Source organism: Ceratotherium simum, chromosome 6 (genome assembly GCF_057802395.1).
Source record: "Ceratotherium simum simum isolate JZ-2026a chromosome 6, ASM5780239v1, whole genome shotgun sequence".
Classification (NCBI taxonomy): Eukaryota; Metazoa; Chordata; class Mammalia; order Perissodactyla; family Rhinocerotidae; genus Ceratotherium; species Ceratotherium simum.
In genome coordinates this window covers 53,649,405-53,673,876 of record NC_141905.1, presented here as the reverse complement: position 1 = coordinate 53,673,876, position 24,472 = coordinate 53,649,405, and the positions used below count along the sequence as shown (strand labels likewise).

Sequence of the window (24,472 nt, the reverse complement as noted above, 5' to 3'; positions counted from 1 at the left end):
AAGGATAGGTCATATCAAAATGACACAGAGGCCAACTTGAAGAGGCTCTCACTAGTCAAAACTGGGATAATTTCAGCATCAAAATAAATAACAGTGGATTATAACCCAGAGGATAAAAGAATCTATGAGTACATGCTAACATAAATAAACGAATAAGAATAAATGAGAGGGGAAAGGGAAAACGCTCCCTCTCGGTAGAATGCCAACTAACAAATGTAGAAGGAATGATGGAATTAGACACAAGGTCATTTGACAACCACTGTTGTTATAATTGTTTCAGACGTGTATCAATAGATGCTAAGAGGAACAAGATATGTAGTTTCAAAGTATCTTCCCATAAGTTTTTTATTAATTGCAAAGGAAAAGATTAACTTTACAGTGGAGAAATCTGGAGGACAACACTGTAACCAAGTTATCAAAGTTAAATAAAACATCACCAATTATGAAACACATAGATATCATGTACTTCTTGATATCTGAGATGCACTGAGAACATACCACTTTTGTGGTACTCTTGACAACTGCAACTCATCATGAAGGCCAATCCCAACTGAGGGACATTGTACTAAACAAATATTCTACACTCTTGAAAAAAGGAAAGGTCATGAAAGACAAAGACTAAGGAACTGCTCCAGGGCCGGCCCCGTGGCTTAGCGGTTAAGTGCACGCACTCCGCTACTGGCGGCCCGGGTTCGGATCCCGGCGCACACCGACCCACTGCTTCTCCGGCCATGCTGAGGCGGTGTCCCACATATAGCAACTAGAAGGATGTGCAAATATGACATACAACTATCTACTGGGGCTTTGGGGGAAAAAAATAAATAAATAAAAAATTATAAAGGAACTGCTCCAGATTAAAGGAGACTCAAGAGACATGACATTTAAATGCAATGTGTGATCTTGGACCAGGATGAAAATCTTTTTCTTTTCCTGTAAAGAATATTAATGAGATAATTGCCAAATTTGAATTAGGTCTGTATATTAGATAATACTAGCTATCAACATTAATTTTATGACTTAAAATAATTGTACCATGGTTACATAAGAGATATCCTTGTTTTTAGGAAATATACACTGAAGTATTTAGGGGAAAGTGGGCATTATGGCTGTAACATTCACAGCTAGTTCAGAAAAGATATATATGTAATATACACATAATATTAAGAGAGAGAGAGAGAATAAGAATGATAAAGCAAATAATAAAATGTTAAGTGAGAAATTGGGTTGATAGTATTTGTACTATTTGAAACTTTTTGTTCTGAAATAATTTCAGGCAGAGAAAAGAAAAGTTACAGAGAATTTAAAAACAGCTTACTGCTCTGTATTTTCTTGGACACTGCTAAGTGGTTTCTGGATGTTTTCACACTTTTCCTCCAAAGCACAGAACCTCTCTGCCCAAAGACTGATTAACTGGCAAAGTTCCTGTAAGAAAGGTGTGGGGAGGGGAGGATTGAAATTATGACACTTCAACATTTTTTCTATACTGATACAAAGTATTTTCCCATAGGTGAGAATTATACAAATTCCCAACATGTGATCTTTAACTCCTCCTCTCTCCCATAGAGGAAAGCAGTGGAAGTGATATTAAAACGATAATATTACAGGGATTTTTTAAAAAGTAAATAATTAGCAAACTTTGCTATCTTAACTATTAGTAACAAATTACTTTCAGTGTACCTCAAAACTAACCAAATACACCACGACGTCACATTATGTTTGAGAACCACTTTGAAAGATACACAGTTGCTGCTGCTGCTGCTACTTTTTTTTTTTTTTTTGTGAGGAAGATTGGCCCTGGGCTAACATCCATGCCCATCCTCCTCTACTTTATGTGGGACGCCTGCCACAGTGTGGCTTGATGAGCAGTGCATAGGTCTGTGCCCAGGATCCGAACCTGCAAACCCTGGGCAGCCAGAAGCAGAGTGGGCGAACTCAACCACTATGCCACTGGACCGGCCCCCACAGTTACTTCTTAACTGATAACACTACTAAAAGGGAAGAGCAATGCTGATAATCTAATGGGTCAAGCAGTCCAAAAATATTATCAATTACTGGAGGTGAAACATTTTACAGAACCTAATTGGATCATACTAATAAAATGTAAATAGTTTACCTTTGCCCATACTTGGCATCTTTAAAAACAAGCTCTTATAGGCACACAATATGCTATGGACTTACATTGCAATTTGAAGAAGCTACACTAAAGACCAAGGAAGAGCTGAAAATGCATCCAGCATTCTTATTCACTGTTCAGTCCGTTAGTTGGCCAACATCTCTGAATAACACATCAGTTGACAATATATATCTAACACTTTGATTATGAATACAGTCTGTCAGTATTTTTACTAGTTTCAAAGTAGAGGGAAATGCAGGTATTATCAGACTTAGCTACTTGTAAACAGGTGTTCAGAGGTTTATGTAATTGTTTTGTTAGTGCTAATTTCAAGTTCTAGAAAATCTAAGAAACAGCTCACTTAGTAAACTTGCTTCCTTAAAGCCAGGGAAGTCAAACCATTTGTGCTCAAATACTTTTCAGATCATAGGCGTTTTGTTTGTTTTTAAACAGTTGCTTACCAATTTTAAACATTTCAAAACAGCTAATTTATAAAAAGCTGATCTACCTTAGAATATATACGTAAAAAGTTCTAGACAGGTTTAAGGTAAATATCCTATGCAGAGGTATGAGAAATTGCTGCAATTTCAAATTGCAACAATGTTCTAGAAACATATAGAAGAGCCACTCAAAAATGGATGGCTTTGGGCCAGCCCTGTGGCATAGTGGTTAAATGCGTGTGCTCCGCTGCTGGTGGCCCGGGGTTCAGACCTCGGGCACGCAGCAACGCACTGCTTGTCAAGCCACGCTGTGGCGGCGTCCCATATAAAGTGGAAGAAGATGGGCACAGATGTTAGCCCAGGGCCAGTCTTCCCCAGCAAAAAGAGGAAGGATTGGCATGGATGTTAGCTCAGGGCTGATCTTCCTCACCACAAAAAAAAGAAGGATGGCTTTCAGGCAATATAATCACTACTACCACTATAAGATGATCCAAATATTATTAGATGTTCACAAGACCTGTTTCCTCATTAGAAAATTGAGCTAGTAATAGAAGCTGTATCTATATTGGTGGGAGGAATAAACATATAGTGAGTTGCTCAATAAATATTAACTATTATTTTTGCTAATTTCTGATGTTAATCCTTTCTCTGAAAAGTTTCATGCTTATCAATTAGGGAAACAAATAATCTTATTTTAAAGTTGCTTTAATTCTTACCTAAAAGTCTTGGATGTGTTTCCCTTCTTATTTGGGGGGACATGGATATGAATTCCCTCTCCCTCACTTTCCAAAGAAAAAGAATCCTTTACTACTCACCAAATCATGTCAACAGTTTTACTAACCAAACAGTTGTCATACAGTAATAGCCTCATTCAAAATAAAACGTTAGACATTGATTACTAAGGTCTTAAGAAAACCAGGAATGGTTTTCCATATATCTGATATTTATAAATTATGACTTCCCTGGTTTGGAGGTTTGGTTTTGGTTTAAAGCCTCATATACTGAGGAATAGTTTACATGGAGAAAGATGAATCATGAATTACATTTATAATCAATCAATGAAAGTTAAGAATTGTATTAATTTACTGCAATTTAAATGTCTGACATTGATGAAACAGAAATAGTAAAAGAAAGTAGAGCATCGTTTACAAAAGAGAATAACTATGTTACCCAAAAAAAAAAAAAAACAACTTATCAAGTTACAATGTAGATACATGTTCTTTTTAAACGCTATAACCATTTTCTTCTATTTGTACTCCCAAAGGTATGTTTTCTCCAGCTTCATTTTTCATCGTGGTGTGAGGAAAGGATTGTCTTGTTTGTCTTATTGTGCTTTAGCATAGGGTTCTACGTGTAGCAAATCCTCAAATATTAACTGATCAAGAAAAGTATTCTCAATTATTTTACATTAATTACTGTTACAAGCAACAGTGACTATGGTATTTTCGGGTTTCTAAATTAGTTATATAGCATTCAGATTGTGTAACAGAGATTATCAAGTTCAAGATCATAAAACTTTCTTTTTAAACTCCCTAAATCACCTAAATAAGATACCTGTGAATGGATTTTCTTTAAGGTCTTCAGGTCTTCAGTTAAGTTTTCACACAGCTTCTGTGATTCATCCAATGAAGAAATTGTATTTTCTTGTAGTTCGTGTAGATTGCTACACAATGTACTGAGAAAGCCATCCATTTCCTTTTTCTGATCTTCTATCTTTGAAGAAAAAAAATTAATTTCTTTCATTTTTTAAATTAAAATTTTTTTTTTAGTTTATTTACTTTTTATTTTTTTGAATACATTACAAAATAGAAAAGGTAGAAAACAGAATGCAGAGCAAAGTCCCTTTCCCTCTCCAGCCCCTGGAAGCCCAGTCCCACGCACACAGCCCCTGGAAGCCCAGTCCCACGCACACGTCCGAGACGACTGCTACCATTTTTAAATACTTCCAGAGATATTTTATGCATATTTAGGCATATATGCAAGCACATGTGTGTATACATTTATATGTGTATCTTCCTCACCCACCATATGTTAGCATGCTATATATGCTACTATGTCAACTTAAACATTCATCTTGAAATCATTCCCTCTCATTTTTCTTAGCCATGATTCTGCTGACCATATCAATAGCAGAGAGCATCCTATCTCCTCCCTCCTCCAGATTCCTTCTCATAACCCATGGGTTTGGCATGCAGACATATCCCCAAGTGTGGCCAAAGATAGAGCTTCTTTCTTACACAACAATTCGATTTTGAGATATTAAGAACATAACATTTGGGCCGGCCCCGTGGCTTAGTGGTTAAGTGCGCGTGCTCCACTGCTGGCGACCCGGGTTCGGATCCCGGGCTCGCACCGACGCGCTGCTTCTCCGGCCATGCTGAGGCCGCGTCCCACATACAGCAACTAGAAGGATGTGCAGCTATGACACACAACTATCTACTGGGGCTTTGGGGGGAAAAATAAATAAATAAAATCTTTTAAGAACATAACATTTGTTACCTTATTAGCCACTGTCAATGAAGTCTTGAAAATATGCTTTAGTTGACTATTGATTTTCAGTATTGACACCACAGTCGGGGATAAAATTGTTTCCAGTGAACTTAGAAGGTCAGTCTTAAGTACATTCTGGTTTTAAAAAATAAACAAGCAAGTCTTTAAAAAGAATATTTTCACTTTCATAAATCTGGCTGGTTAAACGATATCTTAAATACTTTGTTAACTAAACACACACATATTAAAATTCTAAGTGTCCGATCTCTATTCTTTATAGCCTACAGAGCCTATTTCTTACTAGAGTTTATATTCAGCATAAGTCACTTAATCCTGCCTATAGTAAGTAAGAAAATGGTCACTTAGTGTACAATAGACTCTTGACAGTCTAATGCAACATAAGTCAGAATTCAGAAGAGGGGAAAATGACAGTCATTTGGTAAGATTTCAGCATTGCAAACAAAGGAAATAAAAAAAACCTACAAGTACATTTCAACAAAATAAATTTCAAACAAGTTTAGGCTACCAGTCAAAAAGGCGGAGACCAATAGTCTTCAAAAGTAGGCTCTGGGCTAGAAGTATTTAAATTTGAAGACCTGGTGACATATCTTATTGTATCAGAAGAACTTGTCAAGGTTCTTGTTCTTGTCAAGGTATACGGAAAGCTAAAAATGTATTGTAGAGTGGGAATTTTTATAAAAAGGAAAAAAAATTCTGACAAGCTCCTTTCACTAGGGCAAGGGTGAGGAACTATAACAAATAATTAGTAAATACTTAAAAGAAAAGATTACTGGTATTCTTTTCGAAAGAAGAACTATCATACTAATTTCAACTCATTATGTGGGATCAGCAGTCATCTCTTTTGACTCAAGCAATGCTTATAACTTGGCATATAACTTGGCAGGCAGACATCAATAAATATAGACCACCATTTAGTGAATGAATCAATTTCCACCAAGTTAGTACCAACAGAGCATCTTTTAATTGTGTCAAATTTGGGTGATTGAAGAAATCTATCAAATAGTGTCATATAAGCACTGCATCTAGGCAATGTCAGCTAACATTTATAGTATTTGCTTGGAAAATGTTCAATAGATATTGTTAAACTCAAAAAGGGAGGCAGAGAGCCTGCACAAAGAGGAAAACAAAGTAAGTGATATGGCCAAGAACTTCCTAGACAAATTATACAACTACAAAATAAAGAGTAAACACAAATCAGGTATGGAGGAGGTGATATTAAGTGTAATTAGATGAGTGATTTCTATAGAACTATGAAAAAGAGCCTTACAGTTAAGGCCCAGAAGCACTTAACCCACAGATCTGAAACCACAAACTGTTGTACGTGTTCTTAGAATTCTATAAGTTATTTTTCTTGCACGTTTTTCTGTATTACTGTAGTTTTAAAGTTAACCACCTAATATTCCCTTCTGGTTGGATCATTCCAGGATTCCAATTTCTGAGCCAAGTGACAAGTTATGGGTCCCTTGAATTTTTCTGGAGCTAAACCTACCCTTTCCAGTTATTAGAAGACTTACTAACTCCTACTCTCAGTGTTACAAGGTATAAGTGAAAAGTTTCAAAGTTGGTTATATCCATTTGGAAATTAACCTTTCTGAGAGAGAAAAACAGTGAAGAGATTTGTCTTTAAAAAATATAAACCTACTCTCTTCAAGTGATGTTTATCACTGGGTCTAGCAAGGCTTAAGATGAAAGAAAAGCAGTTAACATTGTTTTGGAAGACTTATCAAATTAACCCTTCAAAAATATTTTAAGAGATTTACTAACAATCAATGTCTGAAGTACAGTTTTATTTTCTGCTGCTAATGATTCTTCTTTTAATATCATATCAGAAATCTGAGAAACACATGTAGACACATTTTCTGGAATAGATGTGAGAGATCCAAGTGCTGTTGTAGCAATGGTGTCTAATGCAGAGATGCTGGAAGACAGCAGGTTACCTACACCAAAAAAAAACAAAAAAACAAAAAAAAAGCAAATTTTGACATAAATATATTTAAATTCAGTTAGGAACATTTCAAAGAGGTTGGCAAAATTATTTCCTTATTGTGGAAAACTGTAATAACAAATAAGCTTAAAATAATTGGCCCACTACGTAAGCAAGGAAATATTTTAAATATAAATTATATATGTTCTGTAGTATTCTGTAAGCACTTGACATATTTATAGGTGTATCAGACCCATAATTATAACTCACAGTAAACCAAGAATTATAATATTCTAAAATTAATCTCCAAAAGTAATATATAGTATTAACAGTAGGTAAAAGAAGTTATAGAAGAAAAGAGAAATAAGAAATCAATTAACAGGGGCCGGCCCGGTGGCTTAGCAGTTAAGTGCACGCGCTCCGCTGCTGGCGGCCCGGGTTCGGATCCCGGGCGTGCACCGACGCACCGCTTCTCCGGCCATGCTGAGGCCGCGTCCCACATACAGCAACTAGAGGGATGTGCAGCTATGACATACAACTATCTGCTGGGGCTTTGGGGGAAAAAATAAATAAATAAAATCTTTAAAAAAAAAAAAAAAAAGAAATCAATTAACAAAATTCATAGTGGTTGGCTCACAGTGACTAGACTCTAGGTTATTTTTAAAAATTTTTACATTTCTGCATCTTCCAAATTTTCTATAATGAGGACGATACTTTCATAATAAATAAACTAATACTTAAGATTTTTTTCTCTAAATGAAGATAATGGTTATGGTTAAAAATGATACACACATATTCTGACAATATAGCAAATATTCAAGATATACATTCTCTAAAGAAAAAAAAAGTTGCAGAATGTTTATGCACAGAAAATTTCTAGAAGGAAACTCATGAAATTTAACAGTAATATCTACGCAGAATTATGGAGAGTCAGGGATAAAAGAGACTTTTACTTCTAAGGTTTATACACTTAATATTGTTTAATAAACATAACTTATTTTATAGAAAAAAACACAACATTTTATTTTAATTCAAAGACAGTAAAAGCATTAACCCTTAGTCTGAACAGATAGTGTGTTACTGGAGGGGACTAGTGACACTTTCACCTGAGTTTTTTATGATATTAAATGATCAATTTGAAATTAGTCTCACACTAAACACACAAAGACTATAATAATTAGAAATGCTTGAACTTACCAAACAAGGTCTTGTGAACTTCTAGCATGGCCTTTTGTTTTGAGCTGCCATCCTTAATTAATTCTTCCATACTATTAAACAGACTATTCAGGTTTTTGCCAAAAATATCTCGAGCTTCTGCATTGTGCTGATCAACTGCTTTCTTACGATCCAGTTTGGAATGGAGACCAGATACATCTTTTGTAGTTTCCTCAACTGTGTTAAGCAACTACATATGATTTTTAAAAATAAATGTTGATAAGATGGATATGACAAAAGCAGTCTAACAAAAATATCTGTGCTATGTAAGGATTTCTCCTGATGAGAACTAGTAAGTTGTATACATCACATCAGAAGAAACTTTTAAACTCCTGCTAATTTATCCAGGAATGTTTATTTCCCCTCCTCTAGCCATTTAGGCAAGGAAAACTGATTTTGCCAATCTTTTATAGTAATTATTCTCCCTCACAAATTTTTTTCCTATTATGTGTTACTATTTCCTCAAAAGTACACCTAATAAAAGAATAAATACTTTCAACATCTTCCATCATTAGAAGGCACTAAATTCTTGATGAGTGATTAGTTTCAACAATGACCACAGGTGAAACCATCAACATCTGGGCCGGCCCCATGGCTTAGCAGTTAAGTGCACGTGCTCTGCTACTGGTGGCCCGGGTTCGGATCCCCGGCGCGCACCGACGCACCTCTTCTCCGGCCATGCTGAAGTCACGTCCCACATACAGCAACTAGAAAGATGTGCAACTATGACATACAACTACTTACTGGGACTTTGGGGGAAAAAAAAGGAGGAGGATTGGTAATAGATGTTAGCTCAGAGCCGGTCTTCCTCAACAAAAAGAGGAGGATTTGCATGGATGTTAGCTCAGGGCTGATCTTCCTCACAAAAAAAAAAAAAAAAATCAACATCATTATTCTAAATGTCCACAAAGTATATTAAAGTCATGTTATATTTTTTAAACTCCAGGAACGGTTTTTTCTTAAGTTAGCATCTCCAGTGAGGAAAATTTAGATGAAATGGTAAAATACCATTCTCTAAACTGATACAAATATCATTTGGGGTGAATAAACAGAATTTCACAATTAATGCTTAAGCAAAGAAAGTTATTTCTACCCATCCTCTAATTCTTTAATGTGAGTACAAATCAAAACAAAAGACAAACCTTGCTGGCAGCATCATGAAGTTTCTCCTCAGTACTTTCCAAAGCTGATGTGATATATTCTTCTTTAACAAGCTGTAATTTAGTTTCTTGTAAATGTTTTTGCGTGGTTTCAAGTTCCTGTGTCTTAGTTTGCAGGTCAGATTTACAATGGTCAAGTTCATTTTTATTATCCATAAATAATTCTTTAACCTAAACATAACACATTAAACATTTTTTTAAGAATTAAAAAATCGAGGGCCGGCTCCGTGGCTTAGCGGTTAAGTGCGCGCGCTCTGATGCTGGCGGCCCGGGTTCGGATCCCGGGAGCGCCCCGAGGCACCACTTCTCCGTCCAACGTGAGGCCGAGTCCCACGTACAGCAACTAGAAGGATGTGAACCTATGACATACAACTATCTACTGGGGCTTTGGGGGGAAAAAAATGAATAAATAAAATCTAAAAAAAAAAAAAAAAAAAAAAAAGAAAAAAAGAATTAAAAAATCTGAACTGATTGGTGAGACACCTGGCTAGTTCATAATACAATATTAGAAAAAACAAACAAATTATTTCCACGCAAAAGTTGTAACAAGTTACCAGGTAGGTTAGCACATTTTATATGATATCTGGCTTCTTCCTGAAATTTCATTAAAAATAAATAACAGGTCCTAGTGTAGTGGTGTTAATTCTTCAGGTTCCTTCCAACACTGCCAATGTCGGGATGGCACAGACAGGTCAAGTCTTTCCACCTTAGTTATTTAACATCTGCTTTGTCCCAATATCTGCATTCCCTCATCTCATAAATATGTTCTTGAAAATGTCTCAGCATTCATTATTTAGCTTTAACAATAAAATCACACAATTCAGATAACTTCTTGTGATGTTGCATTAATATAAATGTCAAAATAGCTTCATTATCATTGATGACACTAACATGACACAACTTCCTTTTAGTATAAAGGTCAGCAAGAAAAAAAATCTTAAAGAAAAAAACATCAGGTCCCTCACATAGTGCAATTTTCTTTTAATATTTGCTTTTTACATAATATTCAACATTGTTTTGAATGCTTACCGTGCTTAGCTCCTCCTCAAGGGCAGCAATTTTTTCAGTAAATTCTACAATCTGTTCTTCTTGAACAGTTAGTTTTCCATTCATGGCTCTAAAATAAAGTTTAATGTAGGTTTAATAGTTAATATATTTTCCTAATTAATATAAAATATATTCTAACACAATTGTGGCAGTTACACATCATCTCTATCACTTATCACTTGGTGATAATGATGCCTCAGTGTCAATAAGCAATAAATACAAATTGCAAAAAACAATGTATTCCTTGCCCTTCTTTTATAAATGGACCGTTTTTCTTATTATCTTGATTTTAAAATTGAGAATTCCTACTTATAAGGGGGAAAAGCATGTGTGCATATAAAATTTGAGAAGCTACAAAGCTGACAGAGGACTATAACTCACACAGAGTAGAGGTGGGGGGATACAACCTAAGTGTCTGTCTTCAGGAGTATCAGGTATAAATAGGACACCCAGAATCCAGGAAAAGTTTGGGACATGAAGGCATCAGGTGCCTCAGGAGGAGGGGGTGAGATAAGGGGCTAAAAATTAAAGAAATGAATTAAAGTATGTATTTAGAGCAATTATACCTCCTGCCTCCTGCCCACATACCCCAATACACACCCCAACACACATAACCACTATCACACCACCACAAAATCCTCATGAGATCAAAGGATTATTCTCTACAGCACAGTTCCTCAGCCTCAGCACTACTGACATTTTGGACCAGATAATTCTGGTCCTCTTTAATGGGTCTTTCTGATTCATTGAGCATTAGCAAGTTTCAGAAGTGAGTACTGCCTTTTGTATTCTTCTAGTTCCTTCATAACTACCAACAATTTTCTATTCCACACTAAGCTTAAATGACAAAGATTCTTTCGTGAATGCAAATTTCCTCAAATTATTAGCTAGAGATATTGCTGACTAAAGGAAAAGCTAAAACTGAGGTGTAAGAGGAGAATTCTAATGGTCTTTTGATTAACTATATTAGTTCTTTATTGGAAATGGGTCTTCTATGTAGAATGGGATATTTGAAATGCTTTTCTCATATTGAATGTGCAAGAGTTAATGCAACATTGCTATTTCCTGGATGATATAGTTTTGATATAGTTTTAAAAGGTCTATTAAGTGTGGGGTAAATTAAGCATTATCCTGTTTTAAGTGTTGGCTGCAGCTTTTGTGATCCCTCTCTGACTTACAGTGTAATAATTCCAAAAGCTTTTTCAGAAAGAACTTTGTTTCAGATTATGCCTCATGTCTATTAGAGAGCAAATACTGTTTTCAATCATAGGATTGACTCACTAGAAATAAAGTTATTTCTTTCTTCTTTTTTTTTGGTGAGGAATATTGGCCCTTAGCTAACATCTGTTGCCAATCTTCCTCTTTCTGCTGAGGAAGATTGGCCCTGAGCTAACATCTGTGCCAATCTTCCTCTATCCTGTATATGGGATGCCGTCACAGCATGGCTTGATGAGTGGTGCATAGGTCCGCGCCCAGGATTCAAACCTGTGAACCCCAGGCCACTGAAGTGGGAGCGCGCGAACTTAACCACTACACCCCAAAGTTATTTCTTATCTAAAATACATCAAAGAGATGGACAAGAGAAGATAAGAAAACTAGACAATCAGTCCACAATGTCCAATGTTTGACTATTAGAAGACACTATCTTACCAAGTTAAGGGACAAAACCACTTGTAGACATTCATTGGTTGCCTACTAAGCACCCATTTTCAGCATCCAGATTTCCTGTGGGGAATGACTCTCAGCCAAGCTATACAGGGGGGGCCTAACCCTACCCCCAGATCCAGGGACTAAGCCTGACCAGCTCAAGACAATCAGGGAAATTCAATTGGTACATATATATAGGACACAACTCAGGCCTAAACTAATCAATCAGTGATGTTCCCCCAACCAGTTTTGATGGTTAAAGGACAGGCAGCCTCGCATGCGCACTGGACATGAATAAGATAGCATGTAGCTGCTCTGCTGCTGACCATGATACTCGATGAACAGCCAGCCGTACGAGAACACCATCACTCAGGACAGGACTGGGCAGATACAGAAACTGGAGCCTTGAGTCACTGGATTAAATAACCGTGAAGTTCATTCTATCTCTTGCTGTTTTAAGACAGTTTAAGTTTGGGTTTTCTAGCAACCAAGAGCATTCTGATACCAAACTTAAAAATATAAAAAGTGTTCAATAAAAATTAATGTATAAAAAATATAAAAATGGTAAAAATAGGAACACCTGTAAACAATTGAAAAATATAATGAAACACTGTAGTGTGTATGATGGAGAAGTATATCTGAAAACCAGAGAAACAGAAAAAAAGAATAAAAAATATCAAGTTTAAGAATTAAGTACAAAGTTACAAAATAATTTTTTTTTTAATGTTTTTGCCCACTAGGTATGGGCTATGAAAGAACCAAATAAAACTAAAGTCATATAGGGGCCAGCCCAGTGGTGTAATGGTTAAGTGCACGTGCTCTGCTTTGGTGGCCCAGGGTTCACAGGTTCGGATCCCAGCCGCGGACCCACACACCACTTATCAAGCCATGCTGTGGCAGGCGTCCCACATATAAAGTAGAGGAAGATGGGCACTGATGTTAGCCCAGGGCCAATCTTTGTCAGCAAAAAGAGACAGATTGCAACAGGTGTTAGCTCAGGGCTAATCTTCCTCACCAAAAACAAACAAAAAGACCACTAAAGTCACATAGAAAGAATAAAAGGAGAATTATTGTTTAATAACCCATGATACTAATACAATATAAATTTGAACATTTGTAAACTTAGCATATTACCCAATCAGGAGGAAATCGCACATTATAAGAACTGAAAATAAAATAACATGGAAAAAACTGAGATTATTAAATGATTTATATACTTTTAGAATGATCATATAATGTAACATCGATAAAAGAATTGAGCAAAAGATTATACTAAAATGCTTTCGGTTATTTATTGTCAATTAACTCTAAATATCTTTTATCATTATTATTTATTTATTTGTTTGTTTATTTTTGTGTGAGGAAGATCAGTCCCGAGCTAACATCCATGCTAATCCTCTTTTTGATGAGGAAGACCGGCTCTGAGCTAACATCTATTGCCAATCCTCCTCCTTTTTTTTTTTCCCCCAAAGCCCCAGTAGATAGTTGAATGTCATAGTTGCACATCTTTCTTTTTTTTTTTTGTGAGGAGGTCAGCCCTGTGCTAACATCTGCCAATCCTCCTCTTTTTTTTTTTTTTTTTTTGCTGAGGAAGACGGCCCTGGGCTAACATCTGTGCCCATCTTCCTCCACTTTATATGGGACGCTGCCACAGCATGGCTTGCCAAGCAGTGCGTCGGTGAGCGCCCGGGATCCGAACCAGCGAACCCTGGGCCGCCGCAGCGGAGCGCGCGCACCTAACCGCTTGCGCCACCGGGCCGGCCCCATGCACATCTTTCTAGTTGCTGTATGTGGGACGCGGCCTCAGCATGGCCGGAGAAGCGGTGCGTCGCTGCGCGCCCGGGATCCGAACCCGGGCCGCCAGTAGCGGAGCACTCGCACTTAACCGCTAAGCTACGGGGCCAGCCCATCATTATTAATAATTTAAAAGATGTCCTATGGAAGTCATTCTCCTTAATATCTTCAAAGATAAATGCAATCAGGAATTTTCAAGTTTTAATCCTTAGTATCCCACTTGCCTTCTGCCCCTTGTTTAATCTGTTGTTAGTTGCTACATAAAGCTTCAGTAGAAGCTTTCCTTTGAACAAACTACTGCAAGGCTTAAAAGTGAACAGGTTACTGGTTGCCAGGGGCTAAGGATCACTGCAGATGAGGAGTGGGTATGACTATAAAGGGGTGGCAAGAGGGAGATTTTTGTGGTGATAAGAATGTTCTGCATCTTAATTGTAGAACTACACGAATTTACAAATGTGATAAAATGGCATAGAATTATACACACAAATTGTACCAATGTCAATTTCCCAGTTTTGATATTGTACTAAAGTTACATAAGAGGTAACCAATACGGGAAGCTGGGTGAAAAACACATGAGACCTCTCTGTACTCCTCCTGCAACTTCATGTGAATCTATAATTATTAAAAATAAAAGTTTATAAAAATTTTTTAAACTGTTTGATAACTACTTGTTAATGTCAACAAAAAGAAGCATTTCTAGGAGGCACTAGGTAAGAGATATAAAGATTTATTGTCACATAAGTAAGTTTTACTTCAAATAGGCTGTTATCAGAAAATGCTTATTCTTAGAAATTAATTTCCATAGCCAAGGGCTTACCTATAATTTTCTTCAGAAATGTACACACCATTTTTTTCACGGGCTGCAGCAAGATCACGTTTCAGGCGCTCTATCTCTTCAGTATATTCCTACACAAGAAGAACGTTGTAGGTGTCAATTTAGCACTGAACTTTTTTTTCATTCAGTTTGGGGAAGACATGCAACAAATAAAACATAAAGTTAGCCTTTTCATGCTTTTTAAAGCATAAAAAAGTATGCTAAAAAGTCATAACCATACTTTTCATTGATTATTAATCTATTTGAATAAACTCTTTCAACGGTTTTCAAAGCTCCTTTAAATGCACTCATTATAAAAATATGGGCTTCTGAAGAAAAAACACAACCTCCAGTGCCCAGGTTGTTATCCAAATACATTTCACACTAAAAGGAACCAAAATTCCTTAGAGAAGTGTCTGATACGCCAACTGGGGCAAGAAACATTCAAGATGAACCTGCAGGGCCGGCCCCGTGGCTTAGCGGTTAGGTGCATGCGCTCCGCTACGGGCAGCCCAGGTTCGGATCCCGGGCGTGCACCGATGCACTGCTTCTCCCACCATGCTGAGGCCGCGTCCCACATACAGCAACTAGAAGGATGTGCAACTATGACGTACAACTACCTACTGGGGCTTTGGGAAAAAAAAAAAAAAAGATGAACCTGCAACACCTTGTTAAACAAAATAGGAAGGAAGCGAACAAAGCCTAGCCTGGTGAAGAGGACTCAAGAACCCACTTGAAGAGGTACCCACTGACCAAAGAAGGGACAAAGTGAACATAGTGAGGATAAGAACTACAATGGGTTAACACAAATATTTTAAGCCCATGAGTTTATAATGACATTAAGAAAGCTAGGAAACCAAGTCATTATTCTCAAAACTGTCACATAAAGGAATGAATCAAGCATTTGTCCTGCCTCTCCTATAAGTATACTCCTGGGTAGCTAAGGGAAAGTTCCTTGTTATGGAAGTAGTCCGGCAATCAATTAAGAAAGAACAACTGAATTAGAAAATTACCATTTTGCAACCCTTAAAGAACTAATGGGTCACGTCATTGAATATCATCAATTCCTTACAAAAAGAGAAAGAACCAGATATTACATGCTTCCTGGTGGGAGAACACACCATCAATTATGAAGTAGTCTTGCCAAAAATATATAAATAAGATAAAACTTTAATCTATCAAGCCTCAAAATCCAACTACCAATTTATAGAAAATACAAAGAACAGCACATGTCAAAAGATACTAGAGGAAAACTCTACAGGACAAATAAGACAGGTACTTCCACAAATACATTGCAAGGGGAAAAAAGAAGGAAGGAACTTACTATACAACCCAGAAATTAAACTGTTAGGTATCTACCCAAGAGAAATAAAAACACACCAACACAAAGACTTGTACACAAATGTTCATTGCAGTAGCACTGGAAATAATCCAAATGTCCATCGACTAGTGAACTGATAAACAAAATGTGATATTATCCATATAATGGAATACTATTCAGCAATAAAAAGAAACAATCTATTGATACATACTACAACACAGATGAAGCCCAAATGTTACGCCAAGTGAAAGAAGCCAGATGCAAAATACTGAATATTGTATGATTCCATTTATAAGAAATGTCCAGAAAAGGCAAATCTGTAGACAGAAAGCAGATCAGTGGTTGCCTGATTGCAAAAGGTTAAAGGGGAGCTTTATAGTTAGAAATTTTCTAAAATTAGCTTGTGGTGATGTTGCACAACTCTATGAATGTACTAAAAATCACTGAACTATAGGTTTACAATGTGTGAATGTTATGATATGGTATTTATACCCTAAAGCTGTAAATAAATAAATAAATTTTATAAATGTAAATAAACGCAAATCTTGCTGACGTGATAGAGCTGGTAAAGTTAACATATTAGCATTAGAAAAAACATTTTAACACATAAGGTATTCAGTTTAAATCATTAGATGAAAAGCCTTACCACAGGCAATTTAACAAATCTTTTAACAACTATCTATTTCAGGTTCTTATTTTCATATTTGTCAAACAAGATTATATTACTCCACAAAAATTCACAATTACCTTAATAAGAGCTTTTTTGGTGAGTTTTTGGTTAACTTCAGGCTTATTCAGTATGTTCTTTGCTCTATGAGCATATTCCAACGTACTCAGAGTTTCCTGTGATGAAAAGAAAAGGCCATTACTGAAGATATTATGAGAATAATATAGTTCTATCTAAAACGTACTATATGATAACTTAAAAGTAATACTTTATGGTTATATTTAATCTAAAAATATACCCACTAAGACTACTATACCCAACCTTTAAAAAGGAGGTTGTTCAAAACATCCTTATCGTTTTTTTTCCTTCTCTTCAATTTTCAGGGTCTTTAACTTTATGATAATTTGATCTAACAATTTTTTACTTTAGATTAGTCTTAAAACTCAATGAATTCCATCAACTGATAAATAAACAATGTGCCCTCTATTCATACAACGGAATATTACTCATCCACAAAAAGGAATGAAGTATTGACACATGCTACAACATAGATGAACACTGAAAACATGCTAAATGAAAGAAGCCAGACACAAAAGAACACTTATTGTATGATTCAATTTATGTGAAATGTCCAGAATAGGCAAACCTATAGGCTAAAAAAAAGTAGATTAGTAGTGACCTAGGTTTGGGAGTGGGGTCAGATGAGGAGCAATTGCTAATGGGTTACAGGGTTTCTTTCTGGGGTAATGAAAATGTTCTAAACTTAGATTTTGGTGATGGTTGCACAGCTCTGTGAATATAGTAAAATCATTGAATTATATACTTTTAATGTGTGAATTTTATGGTTATGTGAATTATATCTCAATAAAGATATTTTTAAAAATGAAAGGGGTATTAGAGACCCTATAAAAGCTTTTCTAGGGCCAGCCCGATGGCTTAGCAGTTAAGTGCGCGTGCTCTGCTACTGATGGCCTGGGTTTGGATCCCGGGCGCGCACCAACGCACCACTTGTCTGGCCATGCTGAGGCTGCGTCCCACATACAGCAACTAGAAGGATGTGCAGCTATGACATACAACTATCTACTGGGGCTTTGGGGGTGGGGGGAAGGAGGAGGATTGGCAATAGATGTTAGCTCAGAGCCGGTCTTCCTCATCAAAAAGAGGAGGATTAGCACGGATGTTAGCTCAGGGCTGATCTCCCTCACAAAAAAAACAAAAAAAACCAAACAAACAAAAAAGCTTTTCTAACTCCATTTAAAGCAGACAATTGCAATAAACTAACAGTAGATTTTACCATCTTTGTTGCTTCTCCTGGATTTCCCACCTGTTCCCACACATCCCACCCCATCTTCAGTGCTCTCTAAGCAGCGTCTACAACACACTATTCACTTGACCCACTTCTAAGAACTCAATTAAATCTCCACACCCCGTGTAACCATCCACTGCTAATGACCACAGCAATTTTCTTTGAACACTGTGGAAAAGGCCATTAAGTAACTGGCTTTTTAAGATTAAGAACTCTGCCAGGAAGGAGAATGACAATTTTTTCTTTCTGTGGTATCCTCCTGTATGTGTCTATATGTAATGTCCAGATTCTTTTTACTATAGTATAGAATGAATGAAGCCAGTTAATGAACTTTTAAAATATGTGATAGCTAAATTAAGAATTACAGCTACTACACTTGCAGATACCTTTCAAAGGGCTTACCTCAAGATTGATAGATGCAGGAGAAATTGTTGCAATTATAGATGTTTTTGTACGTCCCCCAAGAGAATCCTGGAGGATTCTAGTTAGTTTAGATTCTCGATAAGGAACATGAGGTGTTCTTTCTACAAGAGCAGTAATAACCCTTCCCAAAGTCAACAGGGACTGATTGATATTTCCAGCTTCCCGAGCTCTCTTGTCAACTGCTCCAGAACGGCCAATGTTTTCACTTCCTGCAAGATCAACCTTGAATTTTAAAAATAAAAATAAGTCACCAGTCCACTGGATTTGGACTCAAAGACGTTCATTCTCATACTATACATAATATATTAAATAGCCAGCAAAATAATTTTTCTATAATTAACAACCCACTAGAGCTAATAACCCAGTGACTACAAAAATATTGTCTAGAAGTACAAAATTTCAAGCTGCTCTATGAGGTGGTCAAGAATGAAATAGTGGAATAGAATCACCACATGAAGCAGCAATCCCACTTCAGGGTATACATCTGAAGGCAATGAAACTAGTATCTCAAAGAGATATCTGCATTCCCATGTTCATTGCATTATTCACAATAGCCGAGATATAGAAACAACCTAAGTGTCCATCAATGAATAAACAGATAAAGATATGGTATATATCTACAACAAAATATTATTCAGCCACAAGAAGGCAGGAAATCCTGCCATGTGCAACAACATGGATGAACCTAGAGGACATTATGCTAAGTGAAATAAGCCAGACAGAGAGAGACAAATACTGTATGATCTCACTTATATGCGGAATCTGAAAAAAAAGCAAGTTGAATTCACAGAAACAGAAAGTAGAATAATGGTTACCAGTAGCAGAGGGGTGAAGGATAGGAGATGCTGGTCAAAGGGTATAAGTCTTCAGTTATAAGATGAATAAGTTCTGGGGATCTGATGTACACTATGGTGATTATAGTTAATACTATACTGAAATTTGCAGTGAGAGTAGATCTTAAGCATTCTCACTGAAAAAAGGTAACTCTGTGAGGTGATGGATGTATTAATTAATCTGATTGTGGTAATCATTTCACCAAGTACATGTATATCAAATCATCACATTGTACACTCCAAACATATAATTTGTCAATTACACTTCAATAAAGCTGGAGAAAAGAAACAAAAAGAATGAAACAGTGGTATTAAAGTAGATGCTTACCAAGTTCAACTTTCCAATTTTAACAAGCTCTTCTCCATCAATTGTAGTTTCTTTCATATGTATTGTAACAGAGAAAACTGAGTGGGAACGACTGGAAAACAAGATCAAGTTGCCGAGTCATTATAATGCTAAATATCATTTGCTTTCCATTAAACATTGAAAATAGCAAAGAAAGACCTAAATCCACAAGGGGTAGAGAAAGATAGTATCAGATAGGCGATAGCAATAAGATTTTGGAAGACAGAGGGTGGACAGAATCATGCTTATGTTTTTGCTTTCTTATATCTGCTGCCTACAGTAGACGCTAAAAAGAAGCTATCTGAAAACAACCTAAAAGATTCAGGAACTAGAATCCTCAGGTACCTCTGAAAGCTGGATGTGGGGTGGGTTGGGACAGTCGCCTGGGGTGTCAGAGGGGAAGGCTTATAATCAATCTTCCTATTCATAAGAACCACTTGGAATATGTTATTAGCATAAATTCAAACAGCACCAGGTAAGCCAGTGGATTACTGTCCCTCAATGCCAAGTGTTGTAAAAGTACATTGCTCTGCTTTGAGAACGTCATCAGAAAGAGGTAACTCCTTCCCCTGAACAGCAGAAATAGTAAATAGCAGTGATTACCGAAACACTACAAGATAATCACTGCTAGACTATAAAGTGTTCCAAAGTCTACCTTATGCTATTTACTGACATTCAGCTTTTATCTGAGGGATACAAAAATTATACAGACAACCAAAGACATCTTTCCTTTCTGTATCAATGACATTTGCGGAACATCATTATGTCTGTTAATGTCATTGATGGTTGGTAGGGAATATGGTAATTTTTAGTTTTCTTATTTGTACTTTTAATGTTACTTGGAAAATTTTACAGTAAGTATCATTTGTACAAAAATTATTTAAAATTACAGAAAAGGGGAAGGACACAAGGAAAAATATAAACATAAGCTATAGATCTGAAACATAATATCTCATGTTTTCTACCATTACTTACCCATTCCTAATGCAAGATTATGGAATTAATGCAATTAAGAATAGAAGTCAACTCTGATTTTGGAAAACTGAATTACGTTTTCCTTCTCTTTACCACATACATTCATAAAAAGAGATCTTTACTCCAGTCTACATACCAAAAAAGGAGTCCTAAACTACACAAATTTACAGAATAACAGGAATTTTACATTTCAGAGAAAGGTATTTAGAGAAAAGAAATTTTACCTAGTCTTAAGCTCATTCTCCAAATTCTATATAAAATTAAGTTATAAACCAATCATAGAATGAAATTTAATTTTTTAAAATGCAAAACTATTATAGGAAAATTTAATTAAAATTATAAAATCACCCATAATTCTATTTTAATTACTTTATGCTATTTTTCTTCTTTCTTTAAATGCATACCTAGTTTTTATAGAGTTGCAATTATAATTGTTTCAGCATATTGTAAAAATTTTCAACTATAAGGGAGCAAAGAAATAAGAGATCTAGCCCTAATAATCATTGTAGCTCAGGGAAACTGATATTCAGGTAAGTTCACTTATTTATCCCAACTCACACATTTTGTTAACTGCAGAACTAAAACTAAACACAAATATCTAACTCCCAATCCATAGCTCTTTCAATTACACTCTGACATTTCCTTCAAAGACCAGCAGAAAAAAAAATCACCTCTGACTTGGTAAACTGCATTTGTGGGCCAGCCCTGTGGCTTAGCGGTTAAGTGCACGCGCTCCGCTACTGGCGGCCTGGGTTCGGATCTTGTGCGCGCACCAACACACCGCTTCTCCGGCCATGCTGAGGCCGTGTCCCACATATAGCAACTAGAAGGATGTGCAGCTATGACAGACAACTATCTACTGTGGCTTTGAGGGAAAAAATAAATAAATAAAATTATAAAAAAATAAATAAATAAGTAAACTGCATTTGTAGAATTTGGGATTCATCCTATAGGGGGTGCTATCAAATATGCTCCTTTCTCCCCATGAAAGCCAGTGTTAGTGACCATCTGTCTTCCTATGTTAAAATGAAGCCATTTGAACAAAAAAAATCATGTTGTACAACCTAAATACATACAATTTTTGTCAATTATACTTCAATAAAGCTGGAAAATAAAATAAAATGAAGAAATTTGACCTTCTTCTAATCCTTATTCAAACCAGGGGTTTTCAAACTGTGTTCTAAGTATCCATGGGGCTCCAAAAAAGTGCTCAGAGAAAACCTTCATAAGGCTCAGGAGCTAAGCCTCTGAGCACCCTATCCCCAAAAGAACCAAAGCAGCCACATTTTAATCTGGGCTCTCATGTACGATTTCCTTTGGGGGAAAAAAAAAAAAATCTTCTTAAAAAAAGTTTAATATTTCTGCTCTAGTTCAACTTGATTTGTTCTCCTTTCAACATTCTTCCAGTATTGGTGCTCTCCCTATAAGTCTCAAGCCAGGTACTAAGGCATGCAACCTAGCATACGATCTAGGTATGTGACTCACATACCTTGAACCATCCCAAATTTGACTTCCCCCAAGTTTGTAATTCTTATTAAAAAGAAAATGGAGTTGAGGGGTGGTGGTATGACAACGATGACTTTCTTACCTAGAGTACGCATTCATCAAAGTTGCCGCAGTTGTCCTTTTTGCTGCCCCCTTCTCCAAAATTTGATAGACTTCATCCTTGTTGTGTACTGTAATTTCTTCTAAACCTTTGATTATCACTCCCCTCTAACCAAATATCAAAAGAGCATCCATTAGATTGGTAAAAATAGATATACATACTGACTTCTCAAAGCATCACACATTAAAGTTTGCAGACATTTCATTCTCAAAGACTGAGTTACCTTGTTACGGGGATCATCAAACATCTGTAGTCTCTCAGAAACATCAGAAGACGGGTTAAGGAGATCAAAAAGTTCTTCATTATAAATTTCCAGCAGAGATACTTTGACTGAAAATTCAGTACCATTATCAGTAAGTTTCTCAAAAACCTGATGAAGAGTACGTGGAATTATACCAGCCAAGGGATCCTGAAATTATAAAATTAATAAGGACTAAAATAAAGAAAGAATGCCATTTACTGCAGTTAAAACATATAAGGGCCTCCTTTATAGTATATTTAAACGTAAGTATGCCAAAACAAGTTTAAAAAAAAAACTAACCTAATGTTAGAGAAGTCAAGTCATTTACAACAGTCTGTTCAATAGTAATTATTCTTCTTCATACCTTCCACAAATCTGTCATAACTGTCAGCCACTTCATGCCTGAGCATTACACAGAAACTCAGTGAACCAAGCTACATATAAGGCTAAGTTCCATAATTCTTTCCAATTTTTCTCATGAGAACATAATACCACCATTTTAATCAGAAAAGCATCCCACCTAACAGTACATTTCCTAATTCTGACCAAACAGCGTCTCAAATGTATAAGTATCCTTAATAAAATCATTATGAATCTCTAAATTTTGAAAACTGTGCTCTAAGCCTATTCCATATCTCCTATGGTTACAGTTCCCTAACTTTATTATCCATGCATAAAGTAAGTTAATGCCTCAACTATGTAACCACTAGTAAAAAAGGATCTACCTAAGTGTTAATAATTTGGAAAATTAACTTAGTCATTAAACTCATTTAAACACATTTGTCAGAATCTTTGTAAAATGTCCTATGTGCTTTCTACAATACTGAACAATATGGTGATCTTAATTTCTTGAACACTCAAGGTCATCATTAATAAAGTACCATACTGTCCCTTTATGCTAACTTTATGAGACTCATTCCTTCACTGCCAAGTCTTCCCCTTCAAGCCCTACTCACATTCCATTTTTCCATAATATTCTGCTCCAATTATTCTGTCCCCAAAAGACTCCTTCCTTATCACTTAACTGTGCCATATGTGTTGGTCTTCTTTCTCCCAATGAGACTGTATGTTTCTTAAACAGAAGGCATACCATATACTTTAATTTTACTATAGCACTAGCTTTCTTGAATTCATATTTGACAAGGGTACTGTGATCTTCTCTACTTCAAGACATAGGCCTTTAACCAAGTTTTATTCAGTAATGTCAGCCACTTTAGAGACAGAAGTCTGTTATAAACAATAAATACCTCCTCCCACGTATACTCTTCATTAGGTGACCTTTCACCTTCCATTGTAAAGGTTTTTCCAGTGCCAGTTTGGCCATATCTGTGAAGGTTAACAAAAGTGTTAAATGAAAAACAAATACATGCATCTAAACCTTTTGATCAATTTGAAAAACAGTGCTTCACTTACGCAAAAATAGTGCAATTATAGCCCATAATAACTTCATCCAGAATTGGACAAACAACACTTCGGTAAACATCAATTTGTTTAGTAGATGCTCCAAAAACCTATCAAAAAAAAAAGCATTTCTTCAAGAAAAAAAAAAAAAATTTCAAAATTACTCACTTACAATAATTTTGTTTTTAATATATTAATTCATTCAGCCCACTAGAAACCATTTGACAACTCAGAGTCAACTGAAATTTTAATTGTACGCTAGAACCTAGAGGAAATATGTATACTAGGATAACTTTACATTAGTGAACAATAAAGAAGTAGCAGCATTTTAAGAAGTAAGTACCATATCAAACGTATATGTTTTCCTTGAACTCTTGTCGGCCAATCCTCCAGTTCGTACACTAACTTCTTTTCGTATGTGATCACATTCTACTACAGAATGGGCACTGGCTTTCCGCTCTGCCAAATTAAATGGTCTATAAAAAGAAACACACAAAGTTATTCAAGAACTCTTACTTATCAGGTTATTCATGACATTTTCATTAAAACCTTAGACAAGAACAATGTGAAGTTTTGACTACACTGTTGGTGATAGGCACTAAGGGAGACTAAATGATACTGCTAAAGCAGACAACAGAATTTTAAGAGTTTCAATTCCCAGAAATAAAATTAGGTGTTGTTTTTTTTT

At 36.0% G+C, this 24,472-nt stretch overlaps 1 protein-coding gene across 1 annotated transcript in view; it reads right to left on the bottom strand.

Moving 5' to 3' along the window:
- The window catches only part of KIF11 (kinesin family member 11), a 44,142-nt gene that overhangs the window by 12,758 nt on the left and 6,912 nt on the right, over positions 1–24,472 (bottom strand). The window contains exons 2-17 of the mRNA XM_004427831.2: positions 24,128–24,260; positions 23,797–23,894; positions 23,631–23,709; positions 22,366–22,551; positions 22,125–22,249; positions 19,544–19,634; positions 18,362–18,604; positions 16,734–16,829; positions 14,669–14,757; positions 10,393–10,480; positions 9,346–9,534; positions 8,186–8,393; positions 6,829–7,001; positions 5,053–5,178; positions 4,108–4,266; positions 1,316–1,422 (exon numbers count right to left, since the gene is read on the bottom strand). Coding sequence (XP_004427888.1) covers positions 1,316–1,422; positions 4,108–4,266; positions 5,053–5,178; positions 6,829–7,001; positions 8,186–8,393; positions 9,346–9,534; positions 10,393–10,480; positions 14,669–14,757; positions 16,734–16,829; positions 18,362–18,604; positions 19,544–19,634; positions 22,125–22,249; positions 22,366–22,551; positions 23,631–23,709; positions 23,797–23,894; positions 24,128–24,260 — 2,190 coding nt within the window. The remainder of the gene's footprint in view (positions 1–1,315; positions 1,423–4,107; positions 4,267–5,052; positions 5,179–6,828; positions 7,002–8,185; positions 8,394–9,345; positions 9,535–10,392; positions 10,481–14,668; positions 14,758–16,733; positions 16,830–18,361; positions 18,605–19,543; positions 19,635–22,124; positions 22,250–22,365; positions 22,552–23,630; positions 23,710–23,796; positions 23,895–24,127; positions 24,261–24,472) is intronic.